The following is a 19,915-nucleotide window of genomic DNA, read 5'->3' as shown; positions in this document are numbered from 1 at the left end:
TCTTTGGTTTTGGTCAGTTTGATGATGATGTGTCTTGGTGATTTTCTTTTGGGGTCTATCCTGTTTGGGGTTCGTTGGACTTCCTGGATGGATATATTCTCATCTTTAAAGAAAAAATTCTCTAAGATGTTGAAGGACTGGCTCCACTGAAAGCTACAAGGGTAATGAAAATGAAGAGGGGCCCGTATGGAGAAATTGCTAATGATGCTGGATTTAGAACCAAACACAAAAGGGAATCTCTCTCTCAGCATGTTGAGGAACTTGTTTCAAGATGCTTAAAGAAAAAGCTGGAGGACCTGACTATGATATGGTGTTTGTACAATGTCTAAATCACATAAATGTCCTATTTCACATGACACATCATGTATGCTAACTGACACATGACCTCAAAGATACATGTATACACACATATATACTACTTTTTCCTTTGAAATGTGCTTATAAAACTATAATGATTAAATTAAAAAAATTTATTGTGATTTGGGTGAGTTTACAGAGCAATTCATTTTCATACAGCAGTTCACATACACTGTCTCACGACATCAACTGCAATTTCCTACAATGCAACAGCTCTCTTTCCACTCCCTCCCCATAGTTACCACTTTTGTGTCCTTTGCTCATATGCACTATTGCCAACTGAGCTGTATCCCAATATATACATAGCCCTTCTATTCTCACATGTTTCATCTCTCCTAGGAATGTATCTACCCAGTGCAAATGTTCAGTTCATATGCCTATCTTCTGTTTGGCTGGAAGCCACAGGAGTGGATTTATAGTAATTGTTTTTAAAATAAGAGCTTTACTGTGTACTACTTTTACTTACGATAGGGAGAAATAAGCAGAGGTAAACTCTAGCTGCCAAGTTTTATATAAAAATTTTCTTTACCATCAAGTAATAATCTTCCTATTCATTTGATACTTTCCTATCTCATTCAGTAAACTACTTACTGTCCAGTGGTTTCCAAGTCATGCTGACTCCAAGTATGTGAGAGTACAATTGCTCTTTAGCATTTTCAATGGCTGATGTACATAACCATGTCTTTCCTCTAAGGGGCCTCTGGGTGGACATGAACCACCAACCTTTTATTCAGCAGCTGTGCATATTAAATGTTTGTACCACCCCTGGACTCTCTTTCCTGTCTAGTACAATCTAACCCAAACGAAATCCACCAAAGCTCACAAAAGGTCAACCGGAATATATAACAGGAAGGAAATGAAACAAAATAAAAAATGGCTATAGCTTTCATGATATGTGTGCCTTTTATTTTTAATGGATTCCTAGATTAACTTGTGATTCTCCAAAGCTTTAAAATTGTCTACACCATGACACAAAACACATGCATATATATATATATATATATATATATAAAGAAATTTGTTTAATGAATCTGAAGAACTGACATTTTCTGCTTCAGTTTATTTTATTTTCAATGCTGTAATGGTCCATTAAATAAATCTATATGGCCATAAATGGGTTAAGACACTCAGTTGATTTAGGGAGAAGCAGGTATTTCTTTATATAGAAAGATGATTCCTAGTAATGTATTTTATTAGAACAAAGTATCATGAGTTAATCATATGGACATTTCATGAGATACTATAACAACAAAAAATTATTTTACCTATTTAAAAATGATCCTGAGTTTCATACCATTATGAACCTTTACCTTAAAATAGGAATTCTCCCATTACAGTAATTCCTGCTTAATGCAAAAAAAAAAAAAAGCACTGAAATGCTGAGTATGTATATTGTCAGCAGCTCTTTACTAGAGAGCTCATTCACTACAAATATGTATTCCCATTTCTAAAGTTTACTTGAAGTAGATTTTTTCTTTTCTGAGATAAATTTGGCTTGATTAAATCAAGGACTGCGTAAAAATTTTCAGGGAAGGCTAACAGACCACTTACTAGTTATGGTTTTGAAATCTGTTCATGTATTTATTATGTCATAATTTTTGTTCAGCAGCCCTCATTTCTGTTCCTGTTACGCCCAATGCTGTTTTGTCTGACATTCCAGAGCTACAAGTTGCAAGAGCAAGGAATAAATTTCACTTCAAAAAGCTGGAATACTTTGTGAATCAAATCATCCAATTTAAGAATGTTTTTAGAATTTAAAAATTAAGTAAGTGCTTTCTTTCACCTGTATAGCTAAACAATCACATTTATCTTTCTATAGGATTTTAAATAAGCAGCATTTCATATATTATTGTTTGGTATCATATTTGTACTAAGAAATTAAAAGCACTAAATTTTTTTCCATACACTTGTAAAACAAGGGTTCTTCTAGCAATTTACAGTGGGAAAAAAAAAAAAACCTTTAAAAAGTAGTATATCAACATTGCAAGTTTAACTAAATATACTATACTGTAGAATTTAAAGAAAGAAAACTAAGGGTAGGATTTGTTTCTTAATAGTGATAGAAAAAAAAAATGAATATGCAGGTAAGGTTTTAATACATCTTTTTAAAGAACTGACAATCAGTACCTTTTTTAATTTTCCTTGTCGTTTTGCTGCAGACTGCCCCTGGGAGTTAGAATGACATTCTGTAAGAAAACATGCATAATCTACACAGGATGGAGATACCACCTCTGTCTAAAACTTTCTTTCAGTTTATATTCCATCTGCATGTGTCATAGTACTTAGCAGGGTACTAAATGGCATGCTTTTAAAGAAAGCAACATTGCCACTTTCATTTTTTTAATGAAATATGTTATTTCTAGTGGTGAATGTTATTCAATTGTTTATTTTAAAAAATTTAGAATAAAATCCATTAAAACAAAACGTTTTTGAAACAGTAAATTTAGCTGTCTACAGAGTCTAATATTAAAAGATGTCACATCATTCACAAATGCCTATGCATTCTTAAAAAAAAAAACCCCAAAAACTTAAGAAATGCAAACTACTGAGGTATAATTAAATAAACTATAAGATGTAAATTAAAATGAGCTGATAGCTCTCTCTCAAGAAAACCTATCCTGTTAAATAGTAACTATAGTTTCACAATTGCCTCTGAAAGAATATAGTCAGGACATAGTATCTATTTCTGAATTGCTTGAAAGAGTACTTTTAATAAAAATATTTTTCTGTTATACTCCTCACAAGAACGTGAACTCTTTACAAGAGTCACCTGGGTAAAAAACAAGACTGGCAGCTATGCTTCCCAAGAAATGAAATCTACCAAAAAAAAAAAAAAAAAAAAGAGAATACCAGAATTTCTTAAATCAGTGCATCTGGGAAACCCATTATCAACTCATGATTCACTTCAAATTCTGCAGAAAAGTATGTACATGTAAATAGCATAATTGGAAATGAGATTCAAGAAATGTCAAGAAACAACTTTTTTCAAAACTCAAAATCCCCAAGTTATGTTTCTATGACAGTGAATATATGACCATTGGTTCTATAGTGGCAAGAGATAAACACAATTTTTAAGATATATGACACTGGTTAATATTAATAATATAGGAACATTTTTTTTTTGTAATGAAAATGCAGATGGAAAAACTAAACAGGTACTTACCAAAAAATGTAACATTATCATCTACAGTATAACAGAATCATGCTTTTACAAAAAGCATACTTTTGAAACTGTAAAAGGCAATGCCAAAATGAATACCTTTTATTTACCTATACAATTACTCAAAATTCAAATGAGAAAGGTCTGTGCAAGTATGAAAAAATACTGTTCACTGCTAATAATTGTTTTAAGTACTTTCAGAAGCAACACAAGCAAATTCTGATATTCAAAATATGATGTGGGCCAAAATTCTATAAAATGTACTAATTATAAACATGTTACATGCTTATGCCAAGTCTGATTCGACTCTAAATACAAAAGAACATTTTTCACATAAATTTGAAGTATATTAACCATGCAAGATAGGTTCAGGGCCAGAGTACTTAGACTTGGGAAAAAGAATACTAAGTATTTTTAAAACATGACACATTTCAAAACAACCAAATATTAATAAACTTCTACTAGTAACATAGAAAAAAAAAATCAATTGAAATTTTCTTCTGGTGTATCTTCTGGTAGTGAAATTAATATCACCTTTAAAGAAATGGGAATTTTGGTATAAGATAATTCCATTGGAAAAGAAACTAATACTTACAGCTTTCTTTCCAAGTTCAGTCTTTGACAATGTTAAGGATCCTGCAAGGTAGCATCCAGGTCCTGCTCCTTTAGGTATTCTAATAAGAAGATTAAAAGAAAGGCAACAAAGGAAAAAATTTCACAAAGATAATTAAGGCGGATAAAATCAAAACAATTCCATTCTGAAATAATTCTCATAAGATAAGAGCTCAACAATCTAAGGGAGAAATAATCTCAGCCTAAAATTTAAAAAATGGTAAGACACTATAAACATTCAGCTTAACGTAATGAATTAACATTTTAAAAGATTGAAACAAAACAAAACACAAACTTACTACCAACAAGTCAATTCTTACTCACAGAGACCCCCACACTGGGTTTCCAAGGCAGTAAATCTTTACAGAAGTAGACTGCCCCATATTCTTTCCATGGAGCAGCTGATGGGTTTGAACCACCAACCTTCTGGTTAGCAGTCAAATGCCTTAGGCACTGCATCACCACAGGTCCATATTAAATTAAAAGATTACAGTGTATAAAATGGGTATTAAATATAAGGAACAATATCACTTACTTATCATCAGGTAAGGAAGTAACAAAGAATGGCTGGTTATATTTGGGTGGTAATGTCAGAATGCTTGACTTCTTCTTTCCTAGAAGTGCAAGGCTATGATTTTCATGAATATCTAAGCTCAAGGTATTAGACAACCTATGAGAAACAATAAATGGAAGATCTTTAAGACGTTCCAAATCACTGATTTGCTCATGACGAATCTGTAGTCGAATTGTATAATCTCCTTTCTCCAGTTTCAAAGAGTACTGAAAAAGAAAAACATTTGTGAAAAAGTAAGGTTTAACCCAGGTAAACTGAAATCATAGTAAGAGGACAAATAAGAATAGTTACTACTACAGAATCTTACAAAATGTGAGGTATAGCTCAAGGCACTATACATATATTTATATACAGAGTCCCTATTTTGCAGGTAAGCAAATAAACTTAGCGACATTAAACAGATTGCTCAAGATGAGGCCAGGAGTACAAGTTAGGTCTGAATACAAAGTCCTCCTTCTTTCCTCAGAATAATCCAATACTCTTGGCTAAATCTGCCTCTGCTTGAGAATAATAATAAAAATGATTTTCTAGTCATAAGCCCTCAAAGATATGTACTAAAGAATGCCAAAATTTAGCAAAATTGAACCATAGCAGGGAAAGAAATAATAAAACACAGTATAAGATACATACAGGAACTCTGGCAGCTTAGTGCCTAAGGTACTTGACTGCTACCCAGAAGGCGTGTGGTTCAATCCCGCTAGACATTCCTCAGAAGGAAGGTTGGGCAATCTATTTCTGTAGTGATACTGCCTCGGAAACCCAAGGAGGGGTTGCTATGAGTCAGATCCAACTTGATGGCATTTAACAACAAGACACATACACACACATAGTTTCTGGTAATATTCATATTATAACCAAAATGTCCCATCTTTGATGGCAGACAGGCAAGTCAGGAAGCCAACAGAGATTAAAGAATACAAGTCTACTATACTAGGCTCCATCTGGTTAACATGCCCAAAAGGATATAAGGCTGTATTCTGCATGAGCAGTTTCTTTTGAGGAGATTATAAAGTAATCAGAGTACAGCAGGATAAAATCTAGTCTGTACTGAGAAGTAAATACTTCTTGTTTTCATCAAAAAGAAAAAAAAAAAAAGGAAATCATTCCTTAAATGACTAACTGAAAAAAAACCAACCCACACTGTACAAATTATGTTCATTATAATATTCAACATAAAATAATGTTACAGAAAATACATCATTTCTTTGTAATCATATTTGAATCAAGTATAAAATATCCATAGATTAAAAGAACTTTTTACTCTCAATATGACAGTGCCAAGAACAGTGCTTGGTACATAGTAAGTGCTCACTACACAGTTATTCAATAAAGAAATAAATTCATAAGTACTAATAATATGTAAACTGAAAATACCTATCTTAACTAATCTTTTAACTGTCTAATAAATTATGTAAGTAAGATGTTAACTTTAACTGTGCAGTGTAGTAAATTACTTAGTGTGGCTTTTCTACCGATAAGTCTTTGTAAACTCCAAGGTGGGATTTTCTATGAGCAACTGAGGAGCTCCTGATTCCTGAAGCTATCCACTGGGTTACTTCTGTTGGGTGTGGCACAATACAATGTTCTGGGAGATTCCCACTCTCTCTCAGGTGCTTAGAGTTCTGATGCTATGATTGGCTAGTTTGACCACTCTGCTGGGCTCAAAAGGAGGCCTCCTAGAGGCAGAACTCTCTCTGACTGCTGATTGAGGAAGACGTGCTGCTGAAAGGGACACGGGCTCCTGAGCCACGCGTTGCTGGGAAAGAGACACAAGAGACATGCATCGCTGAGTGAGACACTGAGGGACCAGTACTGCTGGAAAAGAGACTGTGAGAGACTGTTGGCTGAGGGACGGTGGGCTGGGAGAGAGACTGAGCATTTTTTCCTGAACTTGAATTGTAGCCTGTGGTGCTTCCCTAATAAACCCCATAATCTGTGAGCTCTGTGTGGCCACTGCAGTGAATTATCAAACCCAGGAGAGAGGTGGTGGGTGCTTTGGGAGGAACGGTTGGTGAAAGGGCTGGAGGGAAGCAGCATGTCTGGCCTTGCAGGACTAGGCCTTGGGTTACTGCTAGTAATCCCATCTTCCTCTTGTGGGGTTAGAGGAGGTCAGAACATGTGGCCTCTTTGCCCTTTTTGCAAACTGACAAAAGTATATAAAGTTATTTAAGCCATATTGTTTAAGAACTGCCTAAATTATTTTAACCAAAACTCAAAGTTTGCTACTTATAAACAACAAAAAAATTCACATAAGCTCTAAGTTTGATAGGAAAATAGATCATTCCCAGGGCTGCATTTTTAAAGGAGGCTCTTTAGAAGACTGAGTTTAATAAGATATATAGGATCTTCTGAAAGGGCGCACAATAGGAGGTCTTGGATAGAGCAGGTGAAAATGTGCAACAGAACTCAAAATCATAAAATAGACTAGGCTTAACTGGTCTGATGAAGACTGGTAGAAACTTTGAGACAATGGCCCTAAAGACCCTTCAAGCTAAGAACTGAATTTAACCCCATGACTCAACTTTCAGCCAGACTATAGACAGGCCTATAAGGTGAACAGTAATATCAGGAGGGTATGCACTCATTAGAACAGTCAAGTATATGAGATCAAGAGGACAGCATTTGCTCAGGGACAGAGCTAGGAAGGGGGGAAGGGATAGGAAGGAAGGAAGGATGAAGGCAACGGGTGAGAGCCAGGAGGAAGTGGGAAGAATGTTGTTATAGTGTGGAGATTGCAGTGAATGTCACAAAACAGAATGTGTATGGATTGCTGGATGGAAAACCAATTTTCTCTGTACACTTTCACCCAAATCACAATTACAAAAAAAAAAAAAAAGAGAGAGACATAAGTAGATACTTCTCCAAAGACGCTAGACAAATGGTCAATAAGCACATAAGGATGCCTTTAACCATTAGGGAAATGTACATCAAAACATAACACTTGGGGGGGATATATATACATACATATATACGTGTGTGTGTGTGTGTGTGTATATATGTATGTATATATATTTATAAATCTTAAATAAAATGCACTATTCCTGCATAAATACACTGTGTATTTGATAATATCCTTCAGGGTACATATGTCACAGTAGCTAAGAACAACAAGTGGGTAGGACAAAACGTAAAACAATCAGAACCACACAAATGACAATCAGTTACTGGAGTTAAAACCATCTACTGAGAGCAAATGCTATCTCACAGATCTTCTCTTAAGCACAGAGATAACAGTGCATATTTGAAATAAAGTTCACATAAAGTAGGTATGTCAGCTGCAGCTAAAAAAATACTGTGTAACAAATTTAGAAGTGATAAAAAATAGAAAGCCCCAAAGTACTTAGGTAAATTATCTCTACTTACTCCATGCTCTCCTGGCAAAGGGATCAGTACAAGAAGACCTTGCTGCCACTTGGCCACAGACATAGTGATCTCTTTAATCTATTCATTCTTGGGATCAATTCAAGGTGCTCATATATCTCTGACTTGCTCTCAACTTTGAGATAGGTGGAAGCAGAGTACAGGAAGAAGAAATACTAAAAATAAAAAGCTATGCTGGCCAGTGTCCACAAGTGTCATCCCTGTCCTCTTCTACCTTAAAACTTGATTCAATTAAACAAGCTGTCACGGTCAGCTTAACAACTACAATAAACAAATGAGCATAAAAGTGTTAACTATAAAACAACAGTGACTATCACCATAAAAATAAAGTAGGAATTCACAGTTCAGGAAATAGTTTCTATTAATTCTAAAAATCACTGCCAGTTTTATACCTGATGTGGATAAGCATCACCTGAACCCAACTGTCTTTTGTTTTGGTCAAAAATAATCCACAGCTGGCTGTCAAATTCTGATTCATATAATAATTCACAAAGTAGCGGGCAACTTGGAGTTACTTCTCCACTCTTGGGCTATAAAAAAAAGAATGATTACTTGACATGATTTACATATGACATCGAATAGAACTTTATAATAATAAAAATGATGTAAGAATTTTTCAACAAAAATAATGCTTTCCTATGGTAAATAATTTCTAAAATGTTGAGTATCCAGTATTTTGGCACTAAGAAAAAGCACTTTTCTTATTTTACAAACTTTTAAAAATGTAAACCTAACTATTTAGTCATTAATAGAGCAATATTTGTGCTTTAGGACCTCTTAATACTTCTTAAAATTGACATGCAGCAATTCACTGAAATCATTAATTTTAACATTAAATCAAATTCTTATTTTGCGTCATTAAGAGGATCTCTGATATCTTACCGATCCAACATAAACTCTTTGATCCAGCATTCATACTCTTCTTAAGTAGCTTTTCTATTCATTCAACCTAATAACTATTTTGATCTTTCACTGTTCCAATGCCTGCTTCACAGCAGATTCAGGAGCACAGTCATAAGGCATCTGGCAATTGCATGACATCTAATTACCACTTGGTAACACTGAACTAGGTATCAGTGAACACAGAAAGGAAGGCTTAAAGGCCATATTATTGTTAAGTTAGAATTTGTAATTTCAGAGTTGAATGATAACATAGTCCTCCCATTTTAGATTTCATGACTCATAAACAAAACATGAAAGTTCATGTGGAAGTATAACTTATTACATACATACCTGATGAAAGCTGTATGTCAGGATCATCTCATAGAGTTGACGATTATTCGGTAATACATCTCTTGATCCTAAAGGCTTTGTTTTTGCACTCACTGGGCTGTAATTAGGCAATGGCATAAGTTATGTATTCAAGTACTCACTTAATGAGACAAGAACAGAGGTAACAAAATCTACAATGTATTCTAATGAGTGACAAATAAGAATACCTAAAAATGCCCTTTTCAGTATATTTTACATATTTTAATGGTTAAGTTATACTTCTTACTGACTTAATCACAGCAACGCATATACTTCAAATTTTACAATAAATACTGCTATAAAGATAACAACTTTCCATGATAAAAACATTTTGGATATCAACAGCAACAACAAAAAACCAAACCCACTGCCATCAAGTTGATTTCAACTCATAGCGACCCCTCTTTGGGTTTCTGGGGCTGTATCTCTACTGAAGTAGGTTGCCCAGTCTTCCTTCTGAGGAGTGGCTGGTGGATATGAACCACCAGCCTTCTGATTAGCAGTCAAATGCCTTAGGCACTACAAAGTAGCTGTTAATAACCAAATCCCAATCTAATCACGACAATCCCTAACAGTGCAAATAGGTTTTGATTTGTCTCCATATCCAAATTGCAGTGAGATGTTGCACATATTCACTGCACAGGTCACAAACAGTATCATGTTGGTGCTAATTATATGCCAGGTAACACACTGAGCAGTTTACACATTATTTAATCTTTTTATTAATTCTCTGAAGCATATTATTTTAATATACATCATATAAAAAAGAACACTCAAACTGGGTGAATAAATTTTTATAATTAAAAATGAGTAAAATTTATTATTTTACTTCTCTAATTTTAGTTCCACTTTTTTAGATTAAAGAGGAGAACATTAAGATGATATACACTGTATATACCTTCAAAACATGGGAGTTCTTGAATATTTGTTGCTAATTCTAGAAGGTAGTATATTTTAAGATATTACCGGGTCACCTAATTTCCTAACTAGTTATCTTAATACACTTATTAATAGCTTTCAAGCTGATATATGTTAAGATAAGCTTTAGCAATAAAAGTCAGATATTTTTATAATATGTTGAGTGCCCGAGCACAGGCCACAAGCTCTACTAGGGAGCTGTTGGGGCATAAACATTTGAATACTTAAACACTTCTACCATTTAATAAAACAATTCAGTAAAAAAGTATTACCACTGTAATATTTTCCAGTGTTGCAAGTTGCTGAAAATGCTAAGTATTTATAGAATAAAAAGAAGGCTTGGTGGCACAGTGGTTAAAGCACTTGGCTGCAAATGAAAAAGCTAGGGGTTCGAACGCACCAGTCACTTCATGGGAGAAAGATATAGCAGTGCCAGAGAGGGTTAACTTGTTATTTTTTTGGCAAGAAATAAAAGATTAATGCCCAATAATCCACTGACCATTAACTATCCTTGACTGAGATCAACTACTGTCCTCCTCCATCCTTAACCTTATTGGCAGATGGGAAGCTGCTGCTGGGGCTGCCTCTCAGAAACTCATGAGCATTTTAGTCTGGAAAGTCACAAACTGAATTTTCATGTCCAGCATTCAGATGGATTTTAAAGAAGTGACTGTTTGAAGAGTATAATAGACACCCTTCCCCACTATATCAAGAGTCAACATTTGTAGTTTCTAAGCAATTAATGATACCGTAGTGTTTGGACCCAGCTCTTCAAAGTTATGCAGGGAGCCAGATCTTCATATTTCAAGGAGGACTGAACATCAAAACGATTGATTCCTTCTGATGCATGCTACAAAGGATATTTATAAGTTAATTTATTAAACTGTGTTAAAATAAACTATTTTAAAACAGTATTTTGTCCATAAAATAAATATTTCTAATACAAAGTATATAAGCATCCATGAACAAAGACAACTGTTATTTTCAGAACCAGAGGTAATTTCTCAGTTAAAATTTAAATCCACTTAATAAGGTTATTTTTCAATGGTACAAATAATAGGCATTAAAAATGATGGAAATGTCAAGGAACTTACAATATTTAGCTGAGGAGCAGTACAAACTATCCCATGGAAAGAAATAGTATAATCAATATTGACATCACTAAGACTTGCCCACCAACGAGCAATGCAAAATTCAATTGCTTTCCCACCCTGCAAATAAAAATGAAAATTATAAATGTTCATCTTTTTTCTCATTTTTCTTCAAGTTACAAAATATAAATATTGAGTGTTTCAAAGCACCAAACTTTTCTTCTTTGTCCAGAAAGAAAACCCAAAAGATTTTTCCAGCTAGGTTTGTTACATAATCATAGCTGCATAGGTAAGTGCAGAATGTAAATACAAACTGTTATCTACTCATTATCTTATACTTCTTTTTTGTCATAAAATATCTCAGGCAGTTTTTAAGAGTATACCCATGGCTGTCGAGTTGTATCTGACTTATAGCGACCCCTCCTCAGGTTTCCGAGGCGGTATCACTATGGAAGTAGATTGCCCAGACTTCCTTCTGAGAAGTGGCTGGTGGGTTTGAACCGCCAGCCTTCTGGTTAGCAGTCAAATGCCTTAGGCACTATACTACCATACATAGTAATAATGAAAACTAAATTAGAATAAAAATTAAGACCAAAGGAAATACATTTAAGAATGAATACAAGAGAAAGGATATTGTAACTCTGTAAGGCATTTTCAATAGCCACATTGAATTTTAGGCTCAGAGCTATCTGGCAAAGCAAGCAAAATAAAATTATGGTTATCATTATATATGTATATATAAAGGAGCTCTGGTAGTATAGTGGATAAGGAACTTGACTGCTAACCGGGAGGTCAGTGGTTCAAACCTACCAGCTGCTCCGTGGAAGGAAGACTGGACAATCTACTTCTGTAAAGATTTACAGCCTCGGAAATCTAATGGGGGTCACTATGAGTCAGAAATAACTCGATGGCACTGAGTTTGGCTCTTTGTAAAGGTGTGTGTGTGCATGTGTGTGTGTATATATTAAATTCCCCAGTAATAATTGTTGTTGTTGTTATGTGCCATCGAGTCAGACCCGACTCACAGCAACCCCTCCTTGGGTTTCCCAGGCAGTATCACTATGGAAGTAGATTGCCCCATCTTTCTTCCGAGGAGTGGATGGTGGGTTTGAACCGCCAGCCTTCTGGTTAACAGTCAAGTGCCTTAGCCACTATGCTACCAGAGCTCCCAATGAATCATGCATGTAACACTGACACACACAAGGACACTAGTGGAAATAGTCAGAAACTATAAAGGATAAGGTAAAGATCATACAACCAATTAAAGGTGCAAAGAAGAAAGTTTAAAGATGAACATCAGTCCATTCATGATCTGTGGAGGAAGGTCTAGTCATCAACTCTAACACTGTAGATAAGAAAGAGTAGAACACAGATCTGCCATATTTTGAGATAATTTAGGTACAAAGCAGTAGAAGCTTCACCTAAAGGCAATCTAATCACAGGAATCCTCAACAACAGGGCATTAATAAATTAAATGACATGCAAAAAATACTTAAATAAGTTACCAGTCTTAGTTATGAAGAAACAATCCCAATCAGTATTCAAATTATAAGGTGTAAGAATCTTTTGAAATAGCACTTTTTCTGAGTGAATCAAGATTACTATTTACCCCAAATCAGTCTCAAGTATCCTAATAATTAGACTCCTGATCTTCTTATTTCATTTATTCAGCATTGACAAAGTATATAGCCCCAAGGGATTATGAATACAAACTATAAAATCAAATAGATTAAAGCTATACTAAAAAGAGGGAAAGTGTTCTAAGATTTCAAAATGTTATTCAAACTTACTAAGACAGGAAAAGCTTCAGTCAGTGTTCCTTTTTCTGGAAGGGAACAAAACTTATAGAATTCATGACTTCGATATGCTCTTTGCTTCACAAGCTGTATTGCATGAAGAACAAACTTGGCTGACACCTCAGAAGAACACGAACACACTGTAACTTCTAAGATCAGAATGGAAGAAGCAAAGTTTTAAAACTGACACAAAATGGTTTTACGCTTAACATGTTTAGGAAATAATTGTATCAGGGACAAAATTTTATATTCAATTATATAATTATATATTCAAATACATATTCAAATAATATTTGTGTATCTCCATAAAAATAATGTGTAACTATAGAATATAAATAAAGCTGAAAGAGGAACATAAATCAATCAGTATGAAAAGGAAAAACCAACACGCTGCAACCACCATGAAAACAGTAAGCTGTCCACACATGCACACAATTACCTAGATTAGGTACCTTTTAAAATCCCTCCCACCTCTAAACTTTTTCTCATTTTAGTGGAAAATCAATCAACTCCTGGGTAACAATTTTGGAAACCTCTATTTGTTATCATACTTAAATTTTATTAGTATTTACTCACTGAACTTCACTGATAATTTTCCTTTCTCTTGCTCTTGTTCTGTTTGTTGTGCCCTTTTTGCTTCTAGAAAATGACCAACAGAACTACATATGCTTAGCTTTATTTTTAGGCAGAGCTGGAGATTAAGACAAAATTGTGGAGCAAGATCAACCACATATCTAAAGAACACCTGTTCTAACTCAAGGGCACTATAAATAAAGGTTCAGTTCTCTGGTCCATAAGGGCAGGTTGGCTCCTAGCTTCTAACCCTAATCAGTTGCTAAGAATATAAAATCCAGTGTTATTTCAATTATTTCTAATTATCTGAAATTGGAATTATCTCTAGTATATTTCTAATCTAATACAGCTGCTTCTGAGCTGCTTCTGTTTGGGACTGTCACATATATTCTTACATAAAAAACCCAAATAATTTTTAATACCAATTTAAGCAAAATAATAATTAGGCTATTATAATTACTCAAATTTACCACTAACCAAGTATTAGATTCAATATAATCATAGATTTTTATTCTTTAATATTATTAGTTCACTTTTTACCAGAACTGCTGTGTTGCATAATTCTCCAAGGGTCATGATGTCAATCGTGCCCCAGAGCTGTGTGACAAAGCAGCTCTCACTCTAATCCCCAGAACTGTCCAGTACATAAATGTAATCTCAACATCTTAGCATGGATATGCTATGTATCAGGTGCTTTATAAAATCTCTAATGCTTTCAGTAGCCTATAAACAGTATTTTTAGATAAAATAGAGGCACTGACAGTTAAGAAACTTGCCCAAAGTAAACATTAGTACTTGGCAAAGTCTGAATGTGAACCCTGACTTGCCCATATCTAAAGCCTGTACCTTTTCGACTGCTCCATGTTGTCTCTTCTTTTCCCTGGTTCCTTTAATTGTTAACTCATGGGTTTGGACTAGATGTTTCAAGGCTCTTCCTAGGAGAAAAAGCCTTTGGGAGCAGATCTTCCTCTATCTAGTTCAATACCTCAACCCTCTGAAAGAGCATGGAACATACATGGTACATAAAAAAGTGTTTAATGAAGGACAAAGACCCACTGCTGATTGCCCTCAGAAGGATATTCATGCCATGCTCTGCTGTTATCTGATGTCTAAATTATCAGGCAATACAGGATCTTGTTCAGCTAGTTGCTCTGACTCCTGGCTTTAGCTATTTACCATTTCACCACTATCCAGTCACATAAAATAAGAAACATGCAGAATTTCAGCAATACTGAGGCTGCAGCACAAGTCTTGTATTTCCTGTGATACATAAGATGAATTGTATATATATATATATATAAATGACCAGAAGAGAGTAAGGAAAACCACAAATCAACTAGTCTGTCCCAAATCAGGTTTCACACAATGTGATTTCATTTAGCATTAACTTTCAGAATCTATACATCTTCATTTACATATAAGTACAAAAAATACATTTTTCACTGAAACATAAATATTTGTAACAATAATGGCATCTATCTATCTACTTCATAGGACTGTGACAGGGACTGGATAAGAAAATTTATATGAAGGGCCTAGTATAGTGTGCAAACACAATACGTATTTAATAAATGTTTATCTTTAGTTAGGTGACATTTTTTAATTGACTACATTTGTTTTTCCCCTCAATGTGAATGAGACATGAAAGCAAACATTCTCACTCCCACACTGATTTCTGAACTGTGTAATTACTTAGGAAAGGTAATTTGTGAAGGAATATATGGTATATCCACAACCCCTGTATAAAGAATAATACATCATCATTCTAATAGGACTGTAACATAGAATAGCACTATCTTTAGAAATCATTTTGACTCTCAAAATATTGGACACACTAAAATGAAAATCTTATAAACTTCCAATTTCTTTACAATTATCAATAATGGTTTAACTTAACTAGTCAAAAATGTCTAAAATTAGTTCAAGGGACTAGTAGACCACTGTGGCCTCAGCCTACAGGACCCTGATACCAGAAGAACTAGATGGTACCTGGCTACTACAGCCAACCACTCAGAAAGGAATCACAATTGGAGGTCCTGGATAGACAGAGAAAAATGTGGAGCAAAACTCAAAATCATAAAAGATAGTAGGCTTACTGGTATGATAAGAAAGTGGGAAAACCTCTAAGACTATAAAAAAAAACAAACCCAAAACCAAACTCACTGCTGTTGAGCCGGATCCGACTCATAGCTACCCCTGCTTGGGTTTCCAAGGTGGTATCACTATGGAAGTAGATTGCCCAACCTTCCTTCTGAGGAGTGGCTGGTGGGTTTGAACTGCCAGCCTCTGGTTAGCAGTCAAATCCCCTACTTAACCTTTGAGACTGGAACTGAACCTACTCCCATGGGTTAACCTTCAGCCAAACAACAGGCTTAAGGAGCTGAACAATTATACCAGGCGGATATACTCATTAGATCAACCAACTATAGGAAATCAAAAGGGTGGCATTTGTGTAAGGAGAAAGCTCAAGAAGGCATGAATGCATAGAAAGAAAGATCACAAGGAGGAAAGGGGAAGAGATCTGTTACACTGTGGAGATTGCAATCAATGTCAAGAAAGAAAATGGATATGAACTATTTAATGGACAACAAATTTGCTCTGTAAACCTTCACTTGAGTCTTAAGTTTTTTTTTTTTTTTTTTAAGTCTGCCTTTAGAATTACGCTTTTTTAAGAGCTATGTATGTAGGATCAAATTGACAACACCAACTCAAAAGGTTACATATATAACAATCTCAGGGAGCAGTAGTTATGTTAATGATGGAGGGACAACTCAGGAAAGGAAGATATGAATGGTTGCACAACTCAAAGAATGTAATCAATGTCACTATATGTACTCGTACAAAATGCAGAATTGGTGTATGGATTGCTATGTATATTCTCAACAACAAAATACATACATATACGTATTTTTTAAAAAAAGGCTGCATTTATGAAATTCCAAAAGTTTAACGGTTCCAAATTTTTGGAACTGCTAGATTGTTTAAATGGATATGTAGTATATTTTTAAAAACTTATGAACAGATAAGGTATTCTAAATTAAGTTAAAAGCTTGAATATAAAAATATTTTAAGATTATCTAGATGATTTGATGTATAAGCTAATATAAAAAAGTCCTTGTTGTTGTTGTTAGGTGCCGCCGAGTCAGCTCCGACTCATAGCAACCCTGCACACAACAGAATGAAACACTGCCCAGTCCTGCTTCACCTGAGCCCATTGTTGCAGTCACTGTGTCAGTCCATCTCGTTGAGGGTATTCCACTTTTTCGCTGACCCTCCACTTTACCAAGGATGATATCCTTTTCCAGGGAATGATCTTTCTAAGAACATGACCAAAGCAGGTGAGACAAAGTCTAGCCATTCTTGCTTTCAAGAAGCATTCTGGCTGCACTTCTTCCCAGGATGGATTTGTTCATTCTTCTGGCAGTGCATGATACTTCCAATATTCTTTGCTGGCACCACAACTCAACTAGTACTCTTCACCAACACCACAACTCAAAAGCATCAACTCTTGTTTGGTCTTTCTTATTCACTGTCCAGTTTTCACATGCATATGATGCCACTGAAAATACCACTGGGTTAGGTGCACCTTAGTCTTCAAAGTGACATCTTTGCTCTTCAGCACTTGAAAGAGGTCTTCTGCAGCAGATTTGCCCAGAGCAATACAACATCTGATTTCCTGACTGCTGCCTCCCTCAGTGTTGACTGTGGATCCAAGTAATATGAAATCTTTGATGACTTCAATCTTTTCTCCATTTATTGTGATGCTGCTTATTGGTCCAGTTGTGAGGATTTTCTTTTTCTTTATGTTGAGGGGTAATTCATACTGTAAACTTTAGTCTTTAATCTTCATCAGTCAATGCTTCAGTCATAATTCACTGTCAGCAAGCAAGGATGTGTCATCTATATATCGCAGGTTGTTAATGAGTCTTCCTACAACCCTGATATCACATTCTTCTTCATATAGTCCAGTTTCTCAGAATACTTGCTTAGCATAAAGATTGAGTAAGTATGGTCAAAGATATAGCTCTACCACCCTTCCTGATTTTAAACCTTGCAGTATCCCCTAGTTCTGTTAGAACAACAGCCTCCTGGTCTTTGTATAGGTTCCTCATGAGCACAATTAAGTGTTCTAGAATACTCGTTTTTCTCAATGTTATCCATAATTTGTTACAATCCCCACAGTTAAGTGCTTTTGCATAGTCAATAAAACACAAGTAAGTATCTTTCTGGTATTCTTAGCTTTGAGCCAAGATCCATCTGACATCAGCAATGATATCCCCTCATTCCATGTTCTCTTCTGAATCCAGCTTGCATTTCTGGAAGTTCTGTCAATATACTGCTGCAACTGTTTTTGAATTATCTTCAGTAAGATTTTAGTTGCATGCAATATTAACGACATTGTTTGACAATTTCCACATTCTGTGGGATCACCTTTCTTTGGAATGGGTACAAATTTGGATCTTTTCCAGTCAGTTGGCCAGGTAGCTATTTTCCAAATTTCTTGGCATAGACTAGTAAGGGCCTCTAGCGTGGCATCCATTTGTTGAAACATCTCAATGGGTATTCTGTCAATTCCTGGAGCCTTGTTTTTTTTGCCAGTTTCTTCAGTGTAAGTTCAACTTCTTCCTTTAATACCATTGGTTCTTGATCATATGTCACCTCTTAAGACAGAGTAACATTTACCAATTCTTTTTTGTACAGTGACCCTGTGTATTCCTTACCTTCTTTTAATGTTTCCTGCATTCACTATTTTGCCCAGAGAATCTTTGAATATTGCAACTCGAGGCTTGAATTTTTTCTTCAGTTCTTTCAGCCTGAGAAATACCGAGTGTGTTCTTCCCTTTTGGTTTTCTAACTCTAAGTCTTTGCACATTTCATTATAATAACTGACTTTGTCTTCTCGAGCTGCTCTTTGAAATCTTCTGCTAAGCTCTTTTATCTTGTCATTTCTTCCATTTACTTTAGGTACTCTACATTAAAGAGCAAGTTTCAGAGTTCCTTTTGATATCCATTTTGGTCTTTTCTTCTCTTCTTATCTTTAATGACCTTTTGCTTTCTTCACATATGATGTTCTTAACGTCATTCACAACTCATCTGGTTTTTGGTCATTGGTGTTCAATGACCCAAATATATTCTTCAGATGGTCTCTACATTCAGGTTCGATATAATCAAGGTCATTATTTTGGCTCTCATGCACTTGTTTTGATTGTCTTCACCTTGAACTTGATCTTACATACAAGCAACTGATGACCACAATCAGCTCCTGGCCATGTTTTGGCCAAAGACAATGAGCTTCTCCAGTGCCTCTTTGCACAGATATAGTCAATCTGATTCCTATGTATTCTATTTGGTGAGGTCCATGTGTATAGCTGCTGTTATGTTACTGAAAAAAGGTATTTGCAATGAGTAAGTCATTGGTCTTGCAAAATTCTATCATGCAACCTTCATTGTCATTTCTATTATCAAGGCCGTATTTTCCAACTACCGGTATTCTTTGTTTCCGACTTTCTCATTCTCATCACCAGTAATAATCAATACATACACCTTGATTGCATGTTTGGTCAATTTCAGACTGCAGAAGTTAGTAAAAATCCTCAATTTCCTCATCTTTGGCTTTAGTGGTTGGTGCATAAATTTGACTAATAGCAGTATTAACTGGTCTTCCTTGCTGGCGTATGGACATTATCCTATCACTGACAGCACTGTGCTTCAGGATAGACCTTGAAACATTCTTTGTGATAATGAATGCTATACACCATTCTTCTTCAACGTGTCATTCTCAGCATAGGTGATCATAATTGTCTGATTCCACCTGTCAGTCCATTTCAAATCACTAATGCCTAGGATTTTGATCTTTATATATTCCTTTTCATTTTTGACAAATTCCAATTTTCCTAGATTCATACTTTGTATATTCCATGTTCTAATTACTAATGGATGTTTGCAGCTGTTTCTTCCCATTTTGAGTCATGCCTCATAAGCAAATGGAGGTCCGAAAAACTTTACTCCAACATTCTAAAAATTAAATTTTTATGTGCTTTCAAAGACTTCTCCAAAAGAGTCAAAAGAGAACCTACAGATTGGGAAAAAATATTTGGTAATAACATATCTGACAAGGGGCTTATCTCTAGAATTTATAGAACACTCCAACACCTCAATAACAAAAAGACAAACAATCCCATTAAAAAATGGACAGAACACA

The 19,915-nt window shown here is 35.1% G+C and overlaps 1 protein-coding gene across 1 annotated transcript in view; it reads right to left on the bottom strand.

Annotated features, from left to right (window-relative positions):
• TPP2 (tripeptidyl peptidase 2) overlaps positions 1 to 19,915 on the bottom strand; it is a 133,374-nt gene that overhangs the window by 47,129 nt on the left and 66,330 nt on the right. Inside the window, exons 17-24 of the mRNA XM_042782696.1 lie at positions 13,135 to 13,289; positions 11,348 to 11,464; positions 11,003 to 11,103; positions 9,318 to 9,414; positions 8,477 to 8,614; positions 4,665 to 4,909; positions 4,113 to 4,191; positions 2,485 to 2,523 (exon numbers count right to left, since the gene is read on the bottom strand). Of these exons, the coding sequence (XP_042638630.1) occupies positions 2,485 to 2,523; positions 4,113 to 4,191; positions 4,665 to 4,909; positions 8,477 to 8,614; positions 9,318 to 9,414; positions 11,003 to 11,103; positions 11,348 to 11,464; positions 13,135 to 13,289 (971 nt within the window). The remainder of the gene's footprint in view (positions 1 to 2,484; positions 2,524 to 4,112; positions 4,192 to 4,664; positions 4,910 to 8,476; positions 8,615 to 9,317; positions 9,415 to 11,002; positions 11,104 to 11,347; positions 11,465 to 13,134; positions 13,290 to 19,915) is intronic.

This window comes from Orycteropus afer, unplaced genomic scaffold, assembly GCF_000298275.1.
Source record: "Orycteropus afer afer isolate SDZICR_OR568_19922 unplaced genomic scaffold, OryAfe1.0 scaffold00417, whole genome shotgun sequence".
In the NCBI taxonomy this organism is placed as follows: Eukaryota; Metazoa; Chordata; class Mammalia; order Tubulidentata; family Orycteropodidae; genus Orycteropus; species Orycteropus afer.
Note: the sequence above shows the minus strand (reverse complement) of the source record. Positions and strands in the feature narration are given on the sequence as shown.